General features: G+C 32.8%; 1 protein-coding gene across 1 annotated transcript in view; it reads right to left on the reverse strand.

Annotated features, from left to right (window-relative positions):
* The window catches only part of LOC126885102 (dynein axonemal heavy chain 12), a 660,248-nt gene that overhangs the window by 51,184 nt on the left and 587,316 nt on the right, over positions 1–21,748 (reverse strand). The window contains exons 34-35 of the mRNA XM_050651529.1: positions 17,533–17,862; positions 10,894–11,184 (exon numbers count right to left, since the gene is read on the reverse strand). Coding sequence (XP_050507486.1) covers positions 10,894–11,184; positions 17,533–17,862 — 621 coding nt within the window. The remainder of the gene's footprint in view (positions 1–10,893; positions 11,185–17,532; positions 17,863–21,748) is intronic.

Here is a 21,748-nt window from a genome sequence, read left to right on the forward strand (position 1 = left end):
ATCGTCCCAAACCCTTTTTTCAGTGCGTCAACAGATTATCTAATTCTCTCTTTCGGATTACAGATGAAAAATAAAATCATTTTTTAGTTAAATTGTGGCTTATTTCCCATTTAGAATAGCTAATTACAAAAATTCCACAAAGAAATAGCTTCAGAACAACATTTATAACTTATTTGCAAACCGACTTAAAAAAGGAGGTGAAAAGGAGGTGGGGGAGGGGAATGGGGGAAGTGGGCTAAAATTGCAGTGAGTCCCAATTTTTTAAAATCATATAGAACGTAAAAAAATAAAAAATAAATATTCAGGCTCTATCCACCTCAAAAAATATAATTAGACCCGCAAAAACCCTTACAAAACTTAAAAAAAAACATGGTTTTTGGGGGGTTTAAAAGTGTTTCGCCCAATTTTTGAATACCATAATATACTCAGTTATTTTAAATTATACATAATCTATTAACAAAACCTTGAGTTGACCTATGTTGCAGTCTATAAAATGGAGAAAATCCCCAAAAACCCCCTAAAAAAACAGTTTTTCTGATTTTTCAAGATGGCGCACCTGACGGAAAAATCTGAAAAAAATCACAGAGATAGCTTTTGATAAATTACACAAAATGCAAAAAAAATTGGACCTGCAGCCCCCTCCAAAAAAAAGTTATAAGCTTTAAAAAAGTTAAAAAAAAATTTGAGGTTATGTACACTCTACCTATGGGTCCATAAAAAATAGACATGTTTTGTAAAAGTCTCAGCTATACGTGTGTATTTTTTGAAATTTTTATATCAATTGTAACCCAACTAAAAAAAATTAAATCTAAAAATTTACGTTTTTGGCTGTGGGGGGAGGGGTAAGGGGGATGGCGAGCTAAAAATCCGCGTTATCTCATTTTTTAATTGCATAGAACGTAAAAAAATTAAAAAAGTTGAATTCTGGGAGTGAGGGCATTTTGCCTATCTTAACGGGGGGTACCCTTTGTGCACCCCATTAAAATTTTATGGATTAACCATTACTTGAATAAAACGTTTTTAAAACTTTTTTGTCTCTTTGTAATTTTTCGATAAGTCAGTTTTTATCGAGATATTTTGAACATTTGTAAAATCCATCACTAATTTTTACATGGTTTGTAAGATTATGGAGACCTGGTAATAATATGAAAATTTATTGTGAATATACATTTAAAACATATTAATACCTCGATAAAAAGTTGTTTATCCAAAAAGTACTAAGAGGCAAAAAAGTCTTAAAAACCTTTTGTTTAACTAATGGTACCACAATAATAAGTTAATTGGAACATACACAAACATTTGGGGCGTTTAAGGGAACAAAACCCCCATAAAATTATTATGTAACATATTAAAAAAAAAGCCGCATCTCGATAAAAACTGCTTTATCGAAAAAATACTAAGAGGAAAAATTTTTCTAAAAACATTGTGTTTAAATAACGTTACCGCAGTAATCATTTAATTGGAACGTAAACAAAAGTTTGGGGGGTTTAAAGAAACAAAACCCCCATAAAGTTTTTATGGGATGTACAAATTTCACTATTATTATTTTTTTGAAATGTCCCTACCATAAGAATAGCATACGTTAATTTTCAATAAAAAATCTCTAATAGTTTTCGATGTATTGGAAAAAATTGATTTTCATTTTGTAACTTCAAAGGGCTGCAACTTTTTTTATGTGCACATTTCTACTAAGGTAAGTTAGGTTCAATCGAAATATTTTTGGTCCCAGAATATGTGGTTTAATTTATAACCTGCATTTTTGTTACACCCTGTATATTAATGGAACGCAGATAGAATGCGCAAAAACAGTATTGTTACCTAGTGACTATTATAAATGAGCAGTGGAGCAATGCACAGGAAATAAAATGCCAAATAGGAAAGGCAAGAACGTCTTTAACAAAATGAGCGCGATCTTTAAAAGCCACAACATATTCCTAGATACAAAAATGAGACATTGAGACGTTATTTTTTCTCTGTATTATTGTACGGAGCGGAGGCAGGGACGCTTACAGACACCGCTATTGCGGTGTCTGTAAGCTGTCTATAATGCCGAGAATATCATCGAAAGCAAGGATCACGAACAAGAAAGTTTTAGAAAGAATAAGGAAGGAACCGTACGTTTGGGTTTACCATCAAAGGCATAAAATTGCAGTATCTGGGACACGTTATGAGAAATTAGCACCGTTACTTCTGGCTGCAGTCCGTAAAGTCAAAGGTAAGCGTGGACCCGGCAGAAGAAGGATATCATGAAATTTGAGATTATGGTTTAAGGAAACCTCTAAGGAAATGTTTCAAGCCGCAGCGAGCAAGATTGTGATTGCCAATATGCCTTCTCCAACCCTTCAACTTCTCCTTCAACATTTTTCTTTGCTCTCCTCAAGTAACACGATATCATCAACATATCAACGTTCAATGGTTTTGCATTGACCAAGGAGCCTCCTCCCTTACCTTCTCTGTCAATACATCCATAACAAGATTAATAGTATGGTATAACTAGACCCAAACCCAGACATCCAAAGTGAAAGAGTTATCCTTCAATACCAAATTGTTCTATATGGTCCACATAATGTTCAGAAAAAAGCCACACCATTTTGAGCGTCGGGTTTTGGGGGGAATTCGTAGTTTTTTACGTTTTTCGTCAATATTTCTAAAACTATGCGGTTTAGCATGAATAATCTTCTATACAAAAATTTTCTACATTAAATTTGAAATAAAAAAGGCCTTATGCATAATCCTTTTAAAATGAAAGGTTCCAAAGTTACGGAGGTAATATAGTATAATTGGTCCAAAAAAATGCCTAACGCAGACATACAAAGTAAAAGTTTTCCTTCAACACCAAATTGTTCTATATCGTTCACATATTGTTCAGTAATAGTTGAGGCATCGAAGCACAAGCCTTACTGTTGATTTTAATGCAGTTTGGTGCGTTGGATTCGTGAGAATGGCAGGAAATTTTGTGAACTAATGTAATGAATCAGAAGTCTCAAATTGCGTTTGTGCATAAGAAAAATGCATTTCAAAAATGCATTTCGGTAAGTAGTGGAAAAAATTGACTCAATTTACTTACTCGGGGGATTTTGGGGTCGCTGAAAACGAATATGAGGTCGGCGAGAGTGTGAAAACTACCTGGTGCCTGCAGCGGGTGTAATAAACGTCTTCCTCTGGAGTATTGTGGTAATTTATCATATAATTGGCTTAAACTCATTACTCGGGGGATTTTTGGGGTCGCTGAAAATGAATATGAGGTCGGCGAGAGTGCGCAAACTACTGCGGCAACTCATGCGGGTGCAGGAAGCATGGATTAGTTTGTAATTTAGCCTGCAAAAATTGTGCAGGCACTGATTGCACAAATATTGCATTGGACTCGAGAGTGGAAGGCAATAATGAAGAATATGATAATGGTGAAGAAAATGAATTTTAAAGATAAATTACGATAAATTTTGTATAATGAACTTTTTTAACCATAAACATATTATAATAATAAAAATTTATGTTTATTAATAATAAAAATACCACCCTTTTCGATCACTATAGTTACATCGAAGGAAACATATTACCCTAATAAACCCCGAGTAACGAGTTTAAACTAATTATATGATAAATTACCATAATACTCCAGAGGAAGACATTTATTACACCCGCTGCAGGCACCAGGTAGTTTGCACACTCTCGCCGACCTAATATTCGTTTTCAGCGACCCTAAAAACACCCCGAGTAAGAAAATTGAATCAAATTTTTCATACTATTTACCGAAATGCATTTTTGAAATGCATTTTTCTTATGCACAAATGCAATTTGAAATTTCTTATTCATTACCTACATTAGTTCACAAAATTTCCTGACATTCTCACGAATCCAACGCACCAATCCGCGTTAAAATCCGTCTTAAAAACAAATCGACGCTTCAATCCTTCAATTCCTCGACTATAAAAAGTTACACCATTTTGAGTGTCGGGTTTGGGGGGTGATGGAGGGGAAAAGTCGGCAAATTAGTAGTTTTTTACGTTTTTCCGCAATATTTCTAAACCTAAGCGGTTTAGCGTGAACAATATTCTATACAAAAATGTTCTACATTAAATTTGAAACGAAAATTGTACTATTGGAAAGATATTCATGCGATATTGTCCATAACAAGTTCAGATTCGGTTTCTCCGTACCAGATATTTATATGGCCTAGGCCTGTAAAAGACACTTGATGAGGTTGATGTTTCTTCAAGGGCTTATCAGTAACATACCACCGGCCAATGAAATAGCAAATTATTATATTTAGAAAACAAAACCCTATTAAAAAAAATAGTTTCTTCCGTAATAATGTTATAATTTGTCCAAACAGTGCAAAAAATATGGACAACCTGCACCTGCAGTGTATGCAAAGTCCACAGATGGTGTGCTACTTTTTTATAAACAAAATGGCGGCCGAAATTCGTGTTTTTTTCCAATTTTTGCTCTATAACTACAAAGACTTACACCAAAAACACTCAAATAAAAATTCACCGTAATTAAATTCTGCATAAAGACGTGTTTTTCCCGATTTACTTCGACGAAAATTTTCCCCGAAAAATGCCGGTTTTTCCAACAAAATCTTTAATTTTCAACTAAAATTTTAGATAAGTTTTTGTTTATCAATAATTAAATAACTTGGTAAAATAAAGATCTTTTCGTATAAATTATATTTCTAGCAGCCGATGGAAATTGAATAAACAGTTTAACAACAATTGAATTGTGAACTAAAAATTTACGTTCGCTATAATAACCACAATAATTATGATACATAAGAATAACTATGATTTTTGTAAAAAAGACGCTGTACCTATCTAATGACTTTACAGAATTAAAATTGGACTATTCAAGCGGTCTCAGGAACATTTTAAAATTATAAACAATTTTTTGGCTTATAAACAAATATATTATCTCGGAAAATATTAAATTGAATTAAATCATTAAAACAGTATTGGAAAAAAAGCGGCAGAACGTTTCCTTTAAAAGAAAAAACGTTTAATTTTGTTCAGTGGTTCCTGAGATACAAACGGTCAAAATTGACCGGCATTTACAGCAAAAATATAAAAAATAGGATCATAATTTTCGAACCATCACCTTTATAGTTTTGTCGTCTTTCTTCACACCAATTTTCATATCTTTAAAATACTCATAACATATATTATTATAATAAGAACTATCGATATTAGGAGTGAAAATTGACAAAAATAGCAAAATTCCAATAAAAAAATTAGGTTGGAGAAAATGTTTTCTTAAAGTTCAAAATCGCTATACGTTAAAAAATGCATTTTCTCGGCTTTCCATGGAGCAATTTTCTTCATTCTTTTTATATTCCCCAGTAACTCGAGTAGCCATTCCACTAACGCATTATTAGATGTCAAACTTGCTTTTGTTTTGTTATAATAGATTATTTTTTTATAAAATAATTTTTTGTAGAAAATAAAACTACATAGTTTTTCCAGTTGTAAACTTTTTTTTAGATAAACTTACTACAAGTGTACCTTTTAACTTTAAAAACACAAATATTCTCATTTGAAAGCTGTATAATTATTTAAACAACCTTTATTTAAACAAATTAAACATTTTTGTTATAATAAATAAATTAATTTATAATAACAAAACAAAAGTAAGTTTTGCATTTAATAATATGGTAGTTAGATGACTCTACTCGAGTTACTTGGGAACAAAAAAAAAGAATGAAGAAAATTGCTCCATGGGAAGCCGAGAAAATGCATTTTTTTAATGTGTACCGATTTTGAACTTTGAGATTACATTAACTCCAACCTAATTTTTGATTGGAATTTTGCTATTTTTGGCAATTTTCACTCGTAATATCGATAGTTTTTATTATAATAATATATATTATGACTAATATAAAGATATGAAAATTGGTGTCGAGAAAGAGGACAAACATAAAAGGTGAAGGTTTAAAAATTATGATCCTATTGTTTATATCTTTGCCGTAAATGCCGGTTAACTTTGACCGGTTGTAGCTCAGGAACCACTCATAAACATTAAACGTTTTTTTCTTTTAAAAGAGGCTTCCTTCCGCTTTTTTTCCAATACCGTTTGCAGGATTGAATACAGTTTAATAGTTCCCGAGATATTATATTTGTTTATAAGCCAAAAAACTGTTATAAGTTTAAAATATTCCTGAGGCCGCTTAAATATTCTAATTTCAATTCTGTAACATACATTAGATAGGTAAAGTATCTTTTTATAGAAAAATAATAGTTATTTTTATGTATTATAATTATTGTGGTTACTATAGCGACCGTAAATTTTTAATTCACAATTCAATTGTTGCTAAACTGTTTATTCAATTTCCATCGGCTCTGCTAGAATTTTAATCTATATGAAAAGAGCTTTTATACTGCCAAGTTATTTAGTTATCGATAAACAATTACTTATCTAAAATTTTTGTTAAAAATTAAAGATTTTGTTGGAAAACCCCGCATTTTTCGGGGGCAATTTTCGTAAATCGGGAAAGTAATCGGGACAGTAAATCGGGAAAAACACGTCTCTATGCAGAATTTAATTATGGTGAATTTTTATTTGAGTACTTTTGGTGTAAAGTTAAAATCTTCGGAGTTATAGAGCAAAAATTAAAAAAAAAAACAAGATTTTCGGCCGCCATTTTGTTTATAAAAAAAAGTAGCACACTATCTGCGGACTTTGCATACCTATATTATTAATATATTGATGTGATCTTGATTATTGATATGAGATAATATTCTTATATGTCATTTAATTCAATCAATGTATTAATAATAATCTAATTAATTTACCAGATCACATATCAATATGTTTTCAATCTCAGGGCGAATTATAAAATTAATTACTTACTCTCGTGGCTTCTAAGTATTTCTCAATGGTTCCTAATCGGGATAGGGAAGAAAAGAGTAAAATAATACACATATATGGGTTACAATTATAATCAAAATATTGTTTATTTTATTTAAATGGCAATCACTGCTTAATATTTGCTAGATCTTATTTTTCTTAAACATAACATTTACAAATGGGAATCTTATTATTTCCTTTTGGTTTCCAATTGAAAGTTTTTATTAACATTTAACTATTAGGATTTATTAGCAACTATTCTATTTAAGTTTGATGAAGCTTTTCTGATATTATTTATTATGTTCTTCAATTTATAATGTGGTATTTAATACGAAAAACCCATACATTCATGTCCAAACAAATGAGACTGACCTTTTTCTGGTGAACTGAGAATGTCTTCACACAAGACCCGTTTCCTGCTATCCTTGGCTGCGACCAAAACCTCGTCCTGGCTTTCAGTAATGTTCTCCTTTGAAAACTAGCTCGTATAGCTCTCGTACCTGCTTCTGTCGTGATGCTGTATTCTACCTTTTTCGAAACTGCAATCAGCTACCGGAACACTCTTGGCTCAAGGAGGTTCTTTTACTCTCAACCTGGCCTACCTCTCGTTCCACGATAGATACTCCACACTCACGGAACTACACCGGCTTTCTCACTCTCCGTACACTACCGTGTACTACTCGACTTCACTTCTCGACAGCTCAAAACATTCTGATCTCTCTTTGTCATTCATTCCCCTACTTTCTAAATATCCCTTTCAGATTCACAAATCAAACTTCCACCACCAACTCTCATTCGCAGTCTTCCTCAAAACCAATTTTTAATCTTTCTAAATATGCTTAATGGATTTCAAAAGAAAAATAGTTAATTCCCATTCTAAAATTACTTTCTACTATTTACAAAATTTAATGATCTATTATCTACTTCAACTGAGTCTTATTTAGCATAGGCTAATGATCGAACCTTCCGCGAACAACGATAATGGTACGCGCTATTCACTTTGTTTATTCTAAGCGCATTGTCCCGTGTTCCGTAAGCTTTTTCTAATCACTTCTTAAAATTAAATATAACAATTTGTTGTATACAGGTTGTTCTAAATTTATATGCCCGTGGTTGAGAAAATTTAAAATATTTTATATTAAATTGAATTTTGTTTATAATTATCAAATTTTAATTTTCATATCAAATAGAAATATAACAATATACAATCATAAGATTCGATTCCAGCAAAAAATTGCTGGTAAATAACTATTTTCTTCAAACGTCAAATAATGATGACATTACTTATCTAACTTGATCCTGTCAAAGTTTGATGTCTCCGCCGGCAGCAGTTTTTTTTCCCATTTCTTTACGGCGGAGGGAAAGATGTTGTCATGGCAACAATATGAAACATGTCACAAAGCAACAATACAAATGTCATTAACAACAATTAAACATCATTTTTATTTATAGTAATATTAAAAGTACAATTAGTTAATGAGGCATTTTCAAAATTGAAACCGTGCAAAATGTTCCCGACTCTTGATACGCATTGGTAATTGTTGATGATACTGATGGTCGAGCACAACTTTCAGCAATCATTCCCGATGTTGGCGAATCATGAGGGTTTATCCCACCGACGACTTAATTATTTTAATTTCTAACATCTAGACGACTTTGATAGTTGTCACAGTTAATTTCGAGTAAAAATAGCGTATGAATTATACTATTTATGGTTGAAAATTGCTACGTTTGAAGAAAAAATAGTATACTTTATTCGGCAAAGAAGCGACTTTTCTTGACTTGCCCTCTATTACGCGCCTCACTTCGTTCGGCGCATAATATCGGGCGCGTCAAGAAAAGTCATGCTTCTCCGCCTCATAAAGTAATAGACTATTCCTTGGATTTTGCTAATTAGCCCAGAGAAATTACACTCTCTGTAACTCCGGAACCGTTGATTTTAGAACAATTACGCTTAGGATCTTTTTCGTTTCAAAAATGTAGAACATTTTTGTAATATAATATTTTTCACGCTAAACCTCTTAGGTTTAGAAATATTGACGAAAAATCTAAAAAACTACTAATTTACCGACTTTTCCCCTCCCCTCCACCACAAACCCGATGCTCAAAATTGTGTAACTTTTTACTGGACAATATGTGGACCATATAGAACAATTTGGTGTTAAAGTAAAACTTTAATTTGGAATAATGGGGTTAGGACTTTTTTGAAGCAATTATAATATACTACCTCCGTAATTTTGGAACCGTTTATTTTAGGAGGATTATACATAGGATCTTTTTTGTTTAAAATTAAATGTAGAATATTTTTGTATAAAACACTGTTTACGCTAAACCGTATAGTTTTAGAAATATTGACGAAAAACCTAAAAAACTCCTAATTTACCGACTTCTCAACACCCACCCCCCAAACCCGATGCTCAAAATGGTGTGACTTTTTACTGAACAATATGTGGACCATATAGAACAATTCGGTGTTGGATATCTGTAGAATAACTTTCACTTTAGATGTCTGGGTTGTGCCGTTTTTTGGATCAACTGTATCATACTATAAACAGATAGTGACAGGGTGAAGAGCGTTGATGCAAACCAACTGGTACAGTAAAATTTTCGGTCACTCCGTCACAGGACCTTATTTGGTGTACGCTCGCTCATATATCCTTCACGAGCCTTAAGTACTTCTAAGTAATCAATCTCTCTCTAATAAATCTCCATAGCTCTAATCTAGAAACCGTGTGGGTCGCCTTCTCAAGATCTATTAATACCAAATGTAACTAACTTTCTTTTCTTCTTGCCGTATTTCTCTGTCAACTGTCTCATAGCAAACAAGATATCTGTTGTCCTCCTTTCTGGAATAAACCCAAGCTGTATTCTTATCGATGTCTCTTTCCTTAACCACTCTCCACACTCCACAGTTATCTCCAAAATTTTCATTGTGTTGGACATTAACTTTATTCCTGTATAGTTCTTTTAGTCCCAAAAAATGTTCCCTTCATCTTCAACCAATGATGCCATCATATTGTGCATCCTTTTTCCTTATACATCCTACTCATCATTTGCTACACTATATCAACTATTCCTTCCCTAGAGCGAGCCTTCCAAACCGCCACAGGTAATATTTCACGTCTTATTGCCTTACCATTTCTCATCCTATTTAACTTTATAAAGCACTCATACCACCTTTGCTTTATTTCAACATCGGTCTTTAACACTCTTCCATCCACACTCTTAATGTGCCGTACATTAATCAAGTCCTTTGATAACTTGTCCCTTGCTTTATAAATGCTATATAACCTTTTCAGCCCCTCAGGTGTTACCACCTCTTCCTAGAGCTGTGCAGACAACCTTCCTTAGTAGTAGCTACAACGCGCCTTACTTCCCTCTTTGATACCATCTATATCTCCTTATCTTCCTTTGTTTTAGACTATCTGTCCTACATGAATTCTGTCCTTTGATATCTTATCCTTTGATTTAGCAATGCTATATAACCTTTTCATCCCCTCGGGTGTTCCAACTCTTCTAACAGCTGTGCAGACGATCTTGCCTTTGCTTCCCTCTTTGGTACCATGTATATCTCCTTGTATTTCTCTGTTTTAAACTTATCGTACCTTTTCCTAGCCTATTTTCTAACATTCTGTTGCACTTCAGCATTCCACCACCAAGCTTCTTTGTTCCCTTTACCAAATGTTTATCCTTTACTTCCTCTTCCATTCGTACTACAACTTTGCTGTTGGCTTCCCACCATTCATTGACCGTATTTTTTTTCTCAAGCTCTAGTCTTAAAAACCCTTATCAAATCCTGTTATTTTAACTTCCACCACTTTATTTTCTGGTGTCCCTCTTGCTTTCTTTTCCGCCTCACCTTTATCTCCATATCGACTATTACCAGTCAGTGTTGAGTATAGCTACACACTATTCCTTTATCACTTTACAGTTGCGCGTTACAACTTAGCTATTATCGCTATCTGTTGACCAGTCCCTTAATGAATCAACTCTTTCCAAACCTTTTGTAAACTACCACTAAAATAACAGGTTTAAAAATAGTGGATCTATTACCTTGAATTGCCTTCTGCATGGTGACTAGGGTAGCTACAATAACTTTTAACAACCTATTAAATCGTTCCATTTCTTGTACAAGCACTGTATTCATAGATTCCGAGTAAGTTACAGGGAATTTGATATAAGCAGCTTCAATGTTAAATATTTTGGGTAATTTATTTAATATATCGGTGCAAAGCGTCATCAAATGTTTATCTGTTTCTCCCATTCCTCCGGCAGCTATATCTCCATATGCTTTCAGCACCGATCCAAGAAGCAGATTGGAGTTCTGAAGATCTCTGGTTATTCCTTAAATAAATAAAACTTTAATCAGACGATGGAACTAAGTTATGAATATAAACTATGGTATGTTGGTAAAAGCAATACTAGAAACGAAAGTGGTAGAATTCCGGACATGAAAACTGAAACAGTTCCTACCTATAAGTTATATAAGAATGGACCATAGGATTAGGTATATTAGAAAAATTTCTACTCAATTTACTATCTAATTTGTTATTTTTATTGCGAATAAGCCACAATTTCATGTTAAAATAAGTTTATTTTGACGATTCCATTTCCAATTCAGAAATATTTCTCAAAATATGAAAGATTTTATTTCGTTTCCGTAAGTTTCACTTTTCCGAACGGCGTGCGGGAAAGAAGAATACCTTGTAATATGGCAGTATAACGTATTATAATACGTGCAATAAACTAATAGTTAGATATTATTTATTAATTTATTTACAATATATCTTACATTGTTCATGTTTTAATGAAATTAATGCGATTATTTCATTCATAGGAGATTCTGACCAATGGAAAGCTAGAGAAATCTAAATTAAATCGATTATTTTTTGGTGATTTTAACTTCCAATCATATAGTAAGATATTTGATCACGTGTTTAATTGTCTACAATCTGATTAGAATACTGAGAATTATCTACTGTAGAAAATTCCCGATAGAATTTTTTAAGTAGATTGTTTCTGTTTAATGGCAACCAGTTTCTTAGTTTTGACAACTGTCACATTTAAGAAAATATCCATAATATACGTATTAAAAAATAATCTAACGAATATCACACGACAGTAAGAATAAATAAGAAAATAATGCTTCATTTTTACTCAAATTTGGTTGTCATTGGGCAATAGCCACTCGAGCCTTGCGGGCTCTCGTGTCTATTGGCAGACAACAAATTTTCGAAAAACTGTCGCATTATTTTCAATTTATTCTCACTTTCTTGTGATATTATACGCTCTGAGCTTCGCTGGTGTCGCTCCTAGCGGACTACTAATTCAACTTTCACCGGTAATTTTTAAATTTTTTATTTAATTGTTATCGCTTAATATTTACAACGCAAAAAACTAATTAAATTGTAATCGATTTTTTTAAGATTTTGCTAATCATTTTGACGTTCTATTGATAAAATATGAATTTCTTACTTCGGATACTTTCACAATTATCGTGTGCCTAGATGGCGCTAAGAATAATAGATTAATTTATAATTATATATTACGGAACATTAAAAAAACTTAAATTTAGTATTTAAAACGTAAGTATATTTAAGGTAAAAATATATACCACAGCTTTGACCAACTAATATTTTTTATAATTAATGTTTTTAATTTTAATTTTAAATTAATCACATTGACATTTATGTCAAATTTCCGGTGAAGGTTCACAGACTTGTCACTACTGGCGCTCGCGAATTTGTAAATATCCCCTCTACGTACGAGCTCACAGCGTATACCCGATAATTTTTGATAATTTCCCGTCGTCAAGTATATTACGTCAGATGCCCTTCGTTGCTACGAAAAAACTCATTCAGTGACATTAATGACAATTAATGTTTTAAAAATTATAAAAGTGATGACTTTCAACCGTCAAATTAATATTTATAACAATTGTTTGTTTAATTGTACTAATTTGTACTTACATAAATAAATTACAATAAAATTTTGGTTTTGAACAGTTTTATTCATGAAATAATCGCAACAAATTGCACTCGATCTCTAAAATTAATATAGAATGTTTGGCCTCGTGACACTTTGACATAATTTCACTCGCCTTCGGCTCGTGAAATTAAAGCTGTTAAAGTGCCTCTCGGGAAAAATTCAATAATTTTAGAGCTCTTGTGCAATTACTACTGATAATTCGTTGAAATAGAATTATTTTAACATAATATGAAAAAGTCAAATCAGTAGACAATAACAATGGTTTTGAATCGTCGTCATGGAAACCAATATCGTTGTCGTGGTAACCTATTATTTTGAAAGTTTGGTTTTGACAACCTTGTCAAAGAATTAATTTGTGTATTTTCACTTCTAAATAAAAATTGATCTAACTCTATTTGTTGTGGCTTTTTTCCAAACGTACTGCCCTAGAAAAAATATTGTTCCTAACTCAGGCGGAAAGTGTCTTCCCCGCACTCGACTGCTTGCCCAATCTCCGCTATCGCGTCGTTCGGGTCAACAGCAGTCTCGTGCGTGAAAGTATCACGTATCACTTTCCGCACTACATAGTTAGGAAAATAACTATTATTTATAAAATACTATGTTCTTTATTTTGATAAATAGCTACAGGAAGAAAATATAGAAATAAAAGGGAAGTTGTAAAATCCACTAAAACAAGCAATGAAGAAAAGTGAATTTGGTAAAACGAACGGAAGACAATATAGGTACGTTGCCATATTGGTGGAACCAAAAAATATACACCTTAAAAAATGCATACAAACAAGAAAAAGGTACCAATATGTCAGTCAAGAAGCAAAGAGATGAATAAAAAGAGAATATTCTAAAAAGTTCTAAAGAAGAAAATACACAAGAACAAAAAGGAATGCTGGAAAACTTTATGCTAAGCACTAGAACAAGACATCTGTGACGGCGCTTATAAAATAGTCGTAAAAACAATAAAGACGGAAATGCCCTATAGATTGGAGGAAAATAGAAGAGGGGAAGTGGCAATAAATCTGTTTCCTTATCAGAACAAAGTGGAACTAAAACACACCACACTAGAAGAGACACCAATAGATTTCACAATGGAGGAACTAAGAGGCAGGGGGAGCTTTAAAGCCCAAAAAGGCACCGGGTCTCGATAGGATGCCACTGGAGTTAACAAAAATAGTAATTAAACATAAACTAGAAGAAGTTTCATTGTATATCTGTAACAATTTGCTAAGCAGACAAAAATTTCAAGATGAACTAAAAGTAGCCAACCTGCTACTATTATTAAAACTTGAAAGATCGATGGAGGAGATAAATTTGTTAGCCCATTCGCTGCCTATCTAAAATAATGGGACTCAGCTAGGAGCCATTCTGTTAAACAGCACCTGACTGAAGTGATCATATTACTCGCTGGCACGTTAACGGCACCTGACTGAAGTAACCAAATCACGCGCATGATCGGCAGCGCATAAAAACAGATTACGTAATATGTTGAATGAAGGTGAACGAAACAACAATTTGGATTTCAAAAGGGAAAATCAGCAGTTGGCGCGATAAAATGCGTAACAGAACAAGTCAAAAACAGCAAAAGAAAATGAGGAGTTACAGCAATGTTAGAGATTAAAAATGCCTTTACTTTAATACAGCAAATGAAGCCATGATAATCGAAAGAATCAAATACATGAATATTCCTACATATCTAAAAAACATAATAGGTGACTATCTATCAAACAGAAAAATAAAATAAAAATGTATACCATTTTTATTCAACTACTTCGTCAGAAAAATAAAAGTATCCAGTAAAAAATATTTGAACACGTGGGGAATTCCTCAGGGATGGATGTTAGGACCGATACTGTGGAACATCATGTACAACGGAATATTGGAGTTAAGTTTGGGGAAGGGGTGATATCAGTCGCTTTTATATAAGATCTAACCATCATAGTGGAAGATAATACAAATTGGGTGATCGTAGAAAAGGGAAATAAGGCTATGAACAAAGTATCCACATGGGTAAAAAGAATATATTGGTATTATGGTATTAGCAGGGGAGAAGACAGAGGTCATCATATTAAAAGGAAAAGAGAGTGGCTTTAGGAAGTTCAACCTAGAAGGAGTTGAAATGATACCGAAAAAGGATGCGAGGTACCTGGGGGTTCAACTTGATGACCGATTTGGTTTCTCAAAACCTGTAGAGAGGGTTGCCAAGAGCTGAGCAGGAGACTGCTGCTTTAACAAAGATATTGACAAATATAGGGACGCCTAATTTATACAGACGAAATATGTATTTAGAAGTAGTAGGTACACTCTACAGTTCTATATACGGTCCCAGTCTGGGAAGAAATATTAAAGAAAAAAAAATTCATTGAGATTATGATAAGGGCCTAAAGTTACCACTACTAAGGGTGGTAAGTGCATATATAAAATCCCCAACAAGTTCTGTACAAGTGATAGCAGGAGTTGCACCAATCCAGTTAATGGTAAGGGAGAAGGTAACTATGTACAAAAAGAGAAAGGGTATATAAAGAAACTCGGGGGGGGGGGGGAAGCAGAAAAAATAGTGTGTGGCAGTGGCAGAGCGAGTGGTCCAAAGAAAGAACTAAAGTAAATTGGAAGCGGATGCTCATTCCTAAAATAGAGCCGTGGGTCAACTGCAAATTTTCACAGGTCTTTTAGGGCCTACACTTAAACAATTAAAAAAACAAATGATGATCGATGCGTAATATGTGGGATGGAGGATGATGCAGACCGTTGGATTTTTCCATGAAATCAATTCAGTCAGAAAAGGGAAGAGATTTTAAAAAAATGGGAATGTTCACACCAGAAAACATAACCGTAACTATCAAAGAATACTTTCAATATAAAGGTAAAGACTATCACGGAAATTATAAAAAATTAAGTAGAATATGACAGGATGTTACAAAATAGGCAAAACTAAAATAATAAAATGACAGAGGCAAAAGCGACATACTCGAAGTTGCACTCGATAATAGTAGTTCCGGGTATGTCATAAAAGATAGAGGTGTTTAGTAAGTAATGTCAGGTTTTGCGTACCTGAAGTCCTATACTACCATAGAGTGAAAGAACAGGCGCTGGGGTGTGCTTAAGCGTCACCTCTTATAAAATTGTGACCCTTTCCCAATAAAATTAGTAAATTGTATTAAAATGCTACAAGAAAATAAATTTAGAAGAAAGTGTTTTATAAAGAACATATTTCTAAATAATTCTTGTAAAGGAAAAGTAAAAAATAAGGAATGCACGAAATTTTCCCTTTTCCCTTTGTTGCCATATTCTAAAGATGAAAGAAATTATAGGGAATAATCAGATTTTTTGACATGCCATTCCTATTATAGCGAGAATTTCACTGGCTAGAATTGGTGACGAGTGTATTTGACGGCATTATTACATTAACGAGATTGGAAATTTTAACTGACTTCTGTCATATTCTTGGTGGTTAAATATAATGTCAAATAATTGTTTTCAATTATAATCTGGTGAATATTGAATTCTTACTTTCATATCAAAAAATGTACAATAACTACGTCTTAAAACCCAACAACTGTCATTTGCAGATCTCAACCGGTTTTAAAGCAACAAATATATCTTCAATTTGTAAGAAAAATTTCAACACCCCCTATCTCGGAAACGAAGCATTTGCGGAAATACCGTTTATAAAGCAAATTGTCATTATTTTTTCATGCAGAATTACCAATTAAAGTTTGCCATACGTATTTAGAAACACCCTTTATTGATGAAAAACATGGCTAGTTGTTAAAGTACGTTACTTTTTTATGGTCTAATGTTACCCAATGAATCAAAAAACACAATGAATCAAAAAACAAACATGAGGCTATAGTTGGATTTTAATTTCAGTATTTTATAAATGCTAGGATATTCCACAGGGTGATGCGAACTGTGAGAAAAAATACAATTTGATTGGTAGGTACACCCGATATACAATGAAAATTTAAATGAGTAGCAACAACGCTACTACAGTGATATTGTTAAAGAATAACTAGAATTAATTTAAAAAATCAGTTAAATCGGACATGTTTAGGAAATTCGGGACATCAAAAATGAACCATTTTTAAGGTGTCCGGTTAATTTTGCACCCCAGTGTATTAAATATGTATTATTGTAATATTAATACATATACAGTATTAGGTACTTAATACAATTCAATTAAAATATCCAACAATTTGAATCAAAATCAAATCGACAAACTAAAGCAACAGGATTTATCACGTAGACAGTTTTATAAGACAGTTTATATTTAAACCAACTTCACATTATAAACAAAAATCTTACATATCCTTCTAGAGGGCTTTTCATCGATTGTCATTTTTGTTTAGAGCTTCTATCATATGTTGTATAATCTGTGTACCTCTATATTAATATACACGAATTATACGACATATGACAGAAGCTCGAAACAAATGACTGTGAATGAAAAGCCATATAGGACAAGATTGAGTTTGACACTTTGTACAGATAGTTATCTTTGTTTCACACTCTTGAAGACAAAAAGAAACAGTATAGCCGGCAGCTGCTCTGGTAAATAAATAAATGTTTTTTATTTGGCAACAGCTCTTTCCTGTTAAACTTTACAGTAGGGAAAAAACTAATATATGTAAGAGGAACAATGTATTGAATTTCTTTGCCGTCAAGTTTGTATCATTGAGTTATGATGTGATGAAGTAAGTGCGTAATATTTACCAGCGTTGGTGTGCAAACCAAAAACTTCGGGAGGATGCAGAGCTGGCATGGCATTAATATGGTTTATATAAATCTGATAGTCAGATCTTTCAGGAAGGCCATAGCATTTTCCTGCGCCACTAAAAGTATACCGTTTATCAGCTACTACTAGGGGATTAATATAATCGGCTAATATAGTCACAATCAATCTTCGATCCCAATCATCAGTTACTCTTCCTCCGTAATTGCATTCACCAATTAAGTAAGTTAGTGCCTCATAAGGATCATCGCTTTCATTTATAAACATTTGTAGTTGCTGTACTGATATGTCAAAATCCGAGTCGTTAAATCCTAAAATACAGGAAAGAAACATAATTTAATTTAAAAAATTGGGGAAATAAATAATTGTTTCTGTGAATATATCAACATAAAGTAAAAGGAAATTTTAAGAAGAAAACTGGAAAACTATTCTATTTCAGAGGAAAAAAAAAGACGGATTTTGCTCGCTGTTGATTCAGAGGGATGCACAATCCCTGGACAGCTCTTTCTGTCTTACAGACTTCCTCAGCAGAGCTGGCGTGCACACCTCTGAAGCAAAACCAAGCCAACCCATCTATTTATGTAAAATTTCAAAGATAATTTGAAATCAACATTGGGACGCAATCAGCGACATCTCTTAATTTAACTGAAAAGTCTCAAATACAGAATCCAACATTATAATAAAAATTAAAATGGTAAATAATTATTTAAATCTGAAACTTTTTTGTTGGAAATTATTTCTGGTACATCCTTAATCTGCGACTTTTACAATTTATAGGACAAGAGACTACGAATATAGAAAACAAAAAATACGCTACTATATGCAGTCATATTTCGTTTTCATTCGTCTAGGAAAAGGACAGAAAGAAATTTCCATGTACTCAAATCTGAATAAAGATAGAAAAGAAAAAGACGGTTTTTGCTTGCTTTCGATTCAGACGAATGCACAATCCCTGGAAAGCTGTTTCTATCTTACAGACTTCCTTAGCAGAGCAATCGTGCACACCTTTGAAGCAAAACCAAGCCAACCCATTTATTTATGTGAAATTTCAAAAATCATTTGAAATCCACATTTGGACGCAATCAGCGACATCTCTTAAATTAACTGAAAAGTCTAAGATACAGAATTCACCATTATAATAAAATTATATTTATAATATATTATATTTCAATCTTTTAAGTATGTACCTATCTAAATTAGCCGAAGTATGAATCTTATATAGTCTAAGTGCTAGTGAACCCTGCGACCAACGGTCGTCCTGTAAGGCTAGAAATTTGTATAGTGATAATTCATAGCACACCAAGGCTAAAAACCATGACCTGGCAGGCATCAGCCGTGCACGTGTATCTACCAGGTGAATCGAAAAGTGCAAATTTAGGGGTTAAAATAAACTTTCTCCTGTAAAGTTTAAATTTAAGTATGTGTTTGAGTAAGTCATTTAGAAGAAATGTGTACAATAACAGGCGATTCTGAAGAGAAGAGGACCTTGCCAGGCGAGGGGAAAGATTAGGGGTTTTCCCTAAAATTATCTTTTTTGCATCGAACAAAGTTTTTTTTAGGTTTTTTGAATCATTCCAAACAGAAAATGTCTTTAGTGGCTTTTCTCTTAGGTTAATAGTTTGTGTTATACATATAAGCGATTAAAAATTTTGAAAATTGCGAAATAGGCCATTTTTAACCTTAAATCGGACATTTAACTAAAAATTTCAATGTTGCCAAGGTAGGTAGATATTCTTTAAACATTGATTGATGAAATCCCGAAGAGTTTTTTGCAATACAATATCGAAAACCCCCTTTTTTTTTTAATTGCTAATCGAGCGGGCGCGACACTGTAGTATAAATGAGGACGTTTGAATTTGCATAAATTCATTATCTCGAGAATGGGCAAATTTAAAGAGAAATCCTTAGACAGGTCGATTTTTATTTTTAAATTAGGACTTTTTGGCATAATATATAATACTAGTGACGTTATCCATCTGGGCGTGATGACGTAATCGATGATTTTTTTTAAATGAGAGTAGGGGTTGTGTGATTGCTCATTTGAAAGGTTATTTAATTCTCTATTCAGTAATATAAACCTTAACATAATTATTTATACAGGGTGTACAAACAATTTTTTTCTTCTTTTTGTCTAAATTAATTTAATAAAAAAAAATTTTTTGTACATCCTGTATAAATAATTATGTTAATGTCTATATTACTGAATAGAAAATTAAATAACCTTCCAAATGAGCTTTCACACGACCTCTACTCTCATAAAAAAAAATCATCGATTATGATCACGCCCAGACGGATGACGTCTTAATTTATGAATAAAAATCGACCTGTCTGAGGATTTCTCTTTAAATTTGCCCTTTCTCGAGATAATGAATTTATGCAAACTCAAACGTCCTCACTTATACTACAGTGTCGCGCCTGCTTGATTAGCAATTAAAAAACATAAAGGTTTTCGATATTGTTTTGCAAAAAACTCTTCAGAATTTCATCAGTCAATGTTTAAAGAATATCTACCTACCTTGGCAACATTGAAATTTTTAGTTAAATGTCCGATTTAGGGTTAAAAATGGCCGATTTCGCAATTTTCAAAATTTTTAATTGCTTATATAACAAAAACTATTAACTTAAGAGAAAAATCACCAAAGACGTTTTCTGTTTGGAATGATTCAAGAAACCTAAAAAACTTTTTTCGATGAAAAAAAAAATAATTATAGGAAAAACCCATAATCTTTCCCCTCGCCTGGCAAGGTCTTATGCTCTTCAGAATCGCCTGTCGCTGTACACATTTCTTCTAAATGACTTACAATTGGACAAGCGAGACCTGGCGCGTGACCTTGCCGTATTGTGCATTTATCGCTGTGTATTTTCAGGCAAGGTCAGCCGCCAGGTCTCATTCGTCGAATTGTACTCAAACACATACTTAAATTTAAACTTTACAGGAGAAAATTTATTTTACCCCCTAAATTTGTACTTTTCGATTCACCTGGTAGATACACGTGCACGGCTGATGCCTGCCAGGTCATAGTTTTTAGCCTTGGTGTGCTATGAATTATCACTAGACAAATTTCTAGCCTTACAGGACGTCCGTTAGTCGGAGGGTTCACTAACTCTTAGACTAACAATCATATTTTAGTTTTATCTGTTGGAATTTATATCTTCATTCTTTTCTACAATTATTTCAGGATTATTGGTATTCTTCTATAGTTATGATAATGAGCAAGCAACTGTCTTCTATTATACAGTGTGGAAAGCACATACGGAATAAAATTATTCTGTCTTTGTTTAAAAAAATTATAAAAAACGCTGAGTCCCATCGATTTTTTTGTGTTTTTGAAAATAATAAAAACGCTGAAACACGGCAACTTTTACACTTAAATGTGCTCTTTTCAAACAAATCTAAATGTACAGGGTGATTCGTATAAGTCTAGCATAGCCCATAAGCTTTATTTTTAATGGAACACCTTGTATATTTTAATGTTTTTAAAAGCTCCTTAACAACGTGGCCTCAACAAACCTGGCCTAAATTTTATAAAATAAGGACATAAACCATTTTATTCCATAAGTGCTTTACATAGTTTATAATTTTAAAACTTCACCCTGTATTATTCATAATACAACCTACATGATACAGTTCGTTGAAATCAGGTAGTTAAGCAGCTTTTAAAGATTTAAAAATATACAGGGTGTTCCATTGAAAATAAAGCCTATGTACTATTCTAGGCTTGTGTGAATCACCGTACCCTGTACATTTACATTTATATTTACAAAGCCCAAATTTATATCTTAAATTCGACGTGTTTCAGGGTTTTATATATGTATATGTTAATATACAGTATGGTGCACATGTTTGGAATAGATTCGTTATTTCGTAAGCCAGCGACTTAAAGGAAAAATTTTGAAATACATATGTCGATTTTTATTTTTATTTATGATTTTTTGACATATACTCGTATATCATACTAGGGATGTCATCCATCTGGGCATGATGACGTAATCGATGTTTTTTTAAACAAGAATAGGGGTCATGTGCTAGCTCGCTTGAAAGGTTATTTAATTCTCTATTCAGTAATATAAACATTAACATAATTATTTATACAGGGTGTCTAAGAATTTTTTTTTAAATTAAATTAATTGACACAAAGGGAAGGATGTATATAATTTATTTAACTCAAAATAATTTTTACTGCTATCAGAAAATAG

Source organism: Diabrotica virgifera, chromosome 5 (genome assembly GCF_917563875.1).
Source record: "Diabrotica virgifera virgifera chromosome 5, PGI_DIABVI_V3a".
Lineage (NCBI taxonomy): Eukaryota > Metazoa > Arthropoda > Insecta > Coleoptera > Chrysomelidae > Diabrotica > Diabrotica virgifera.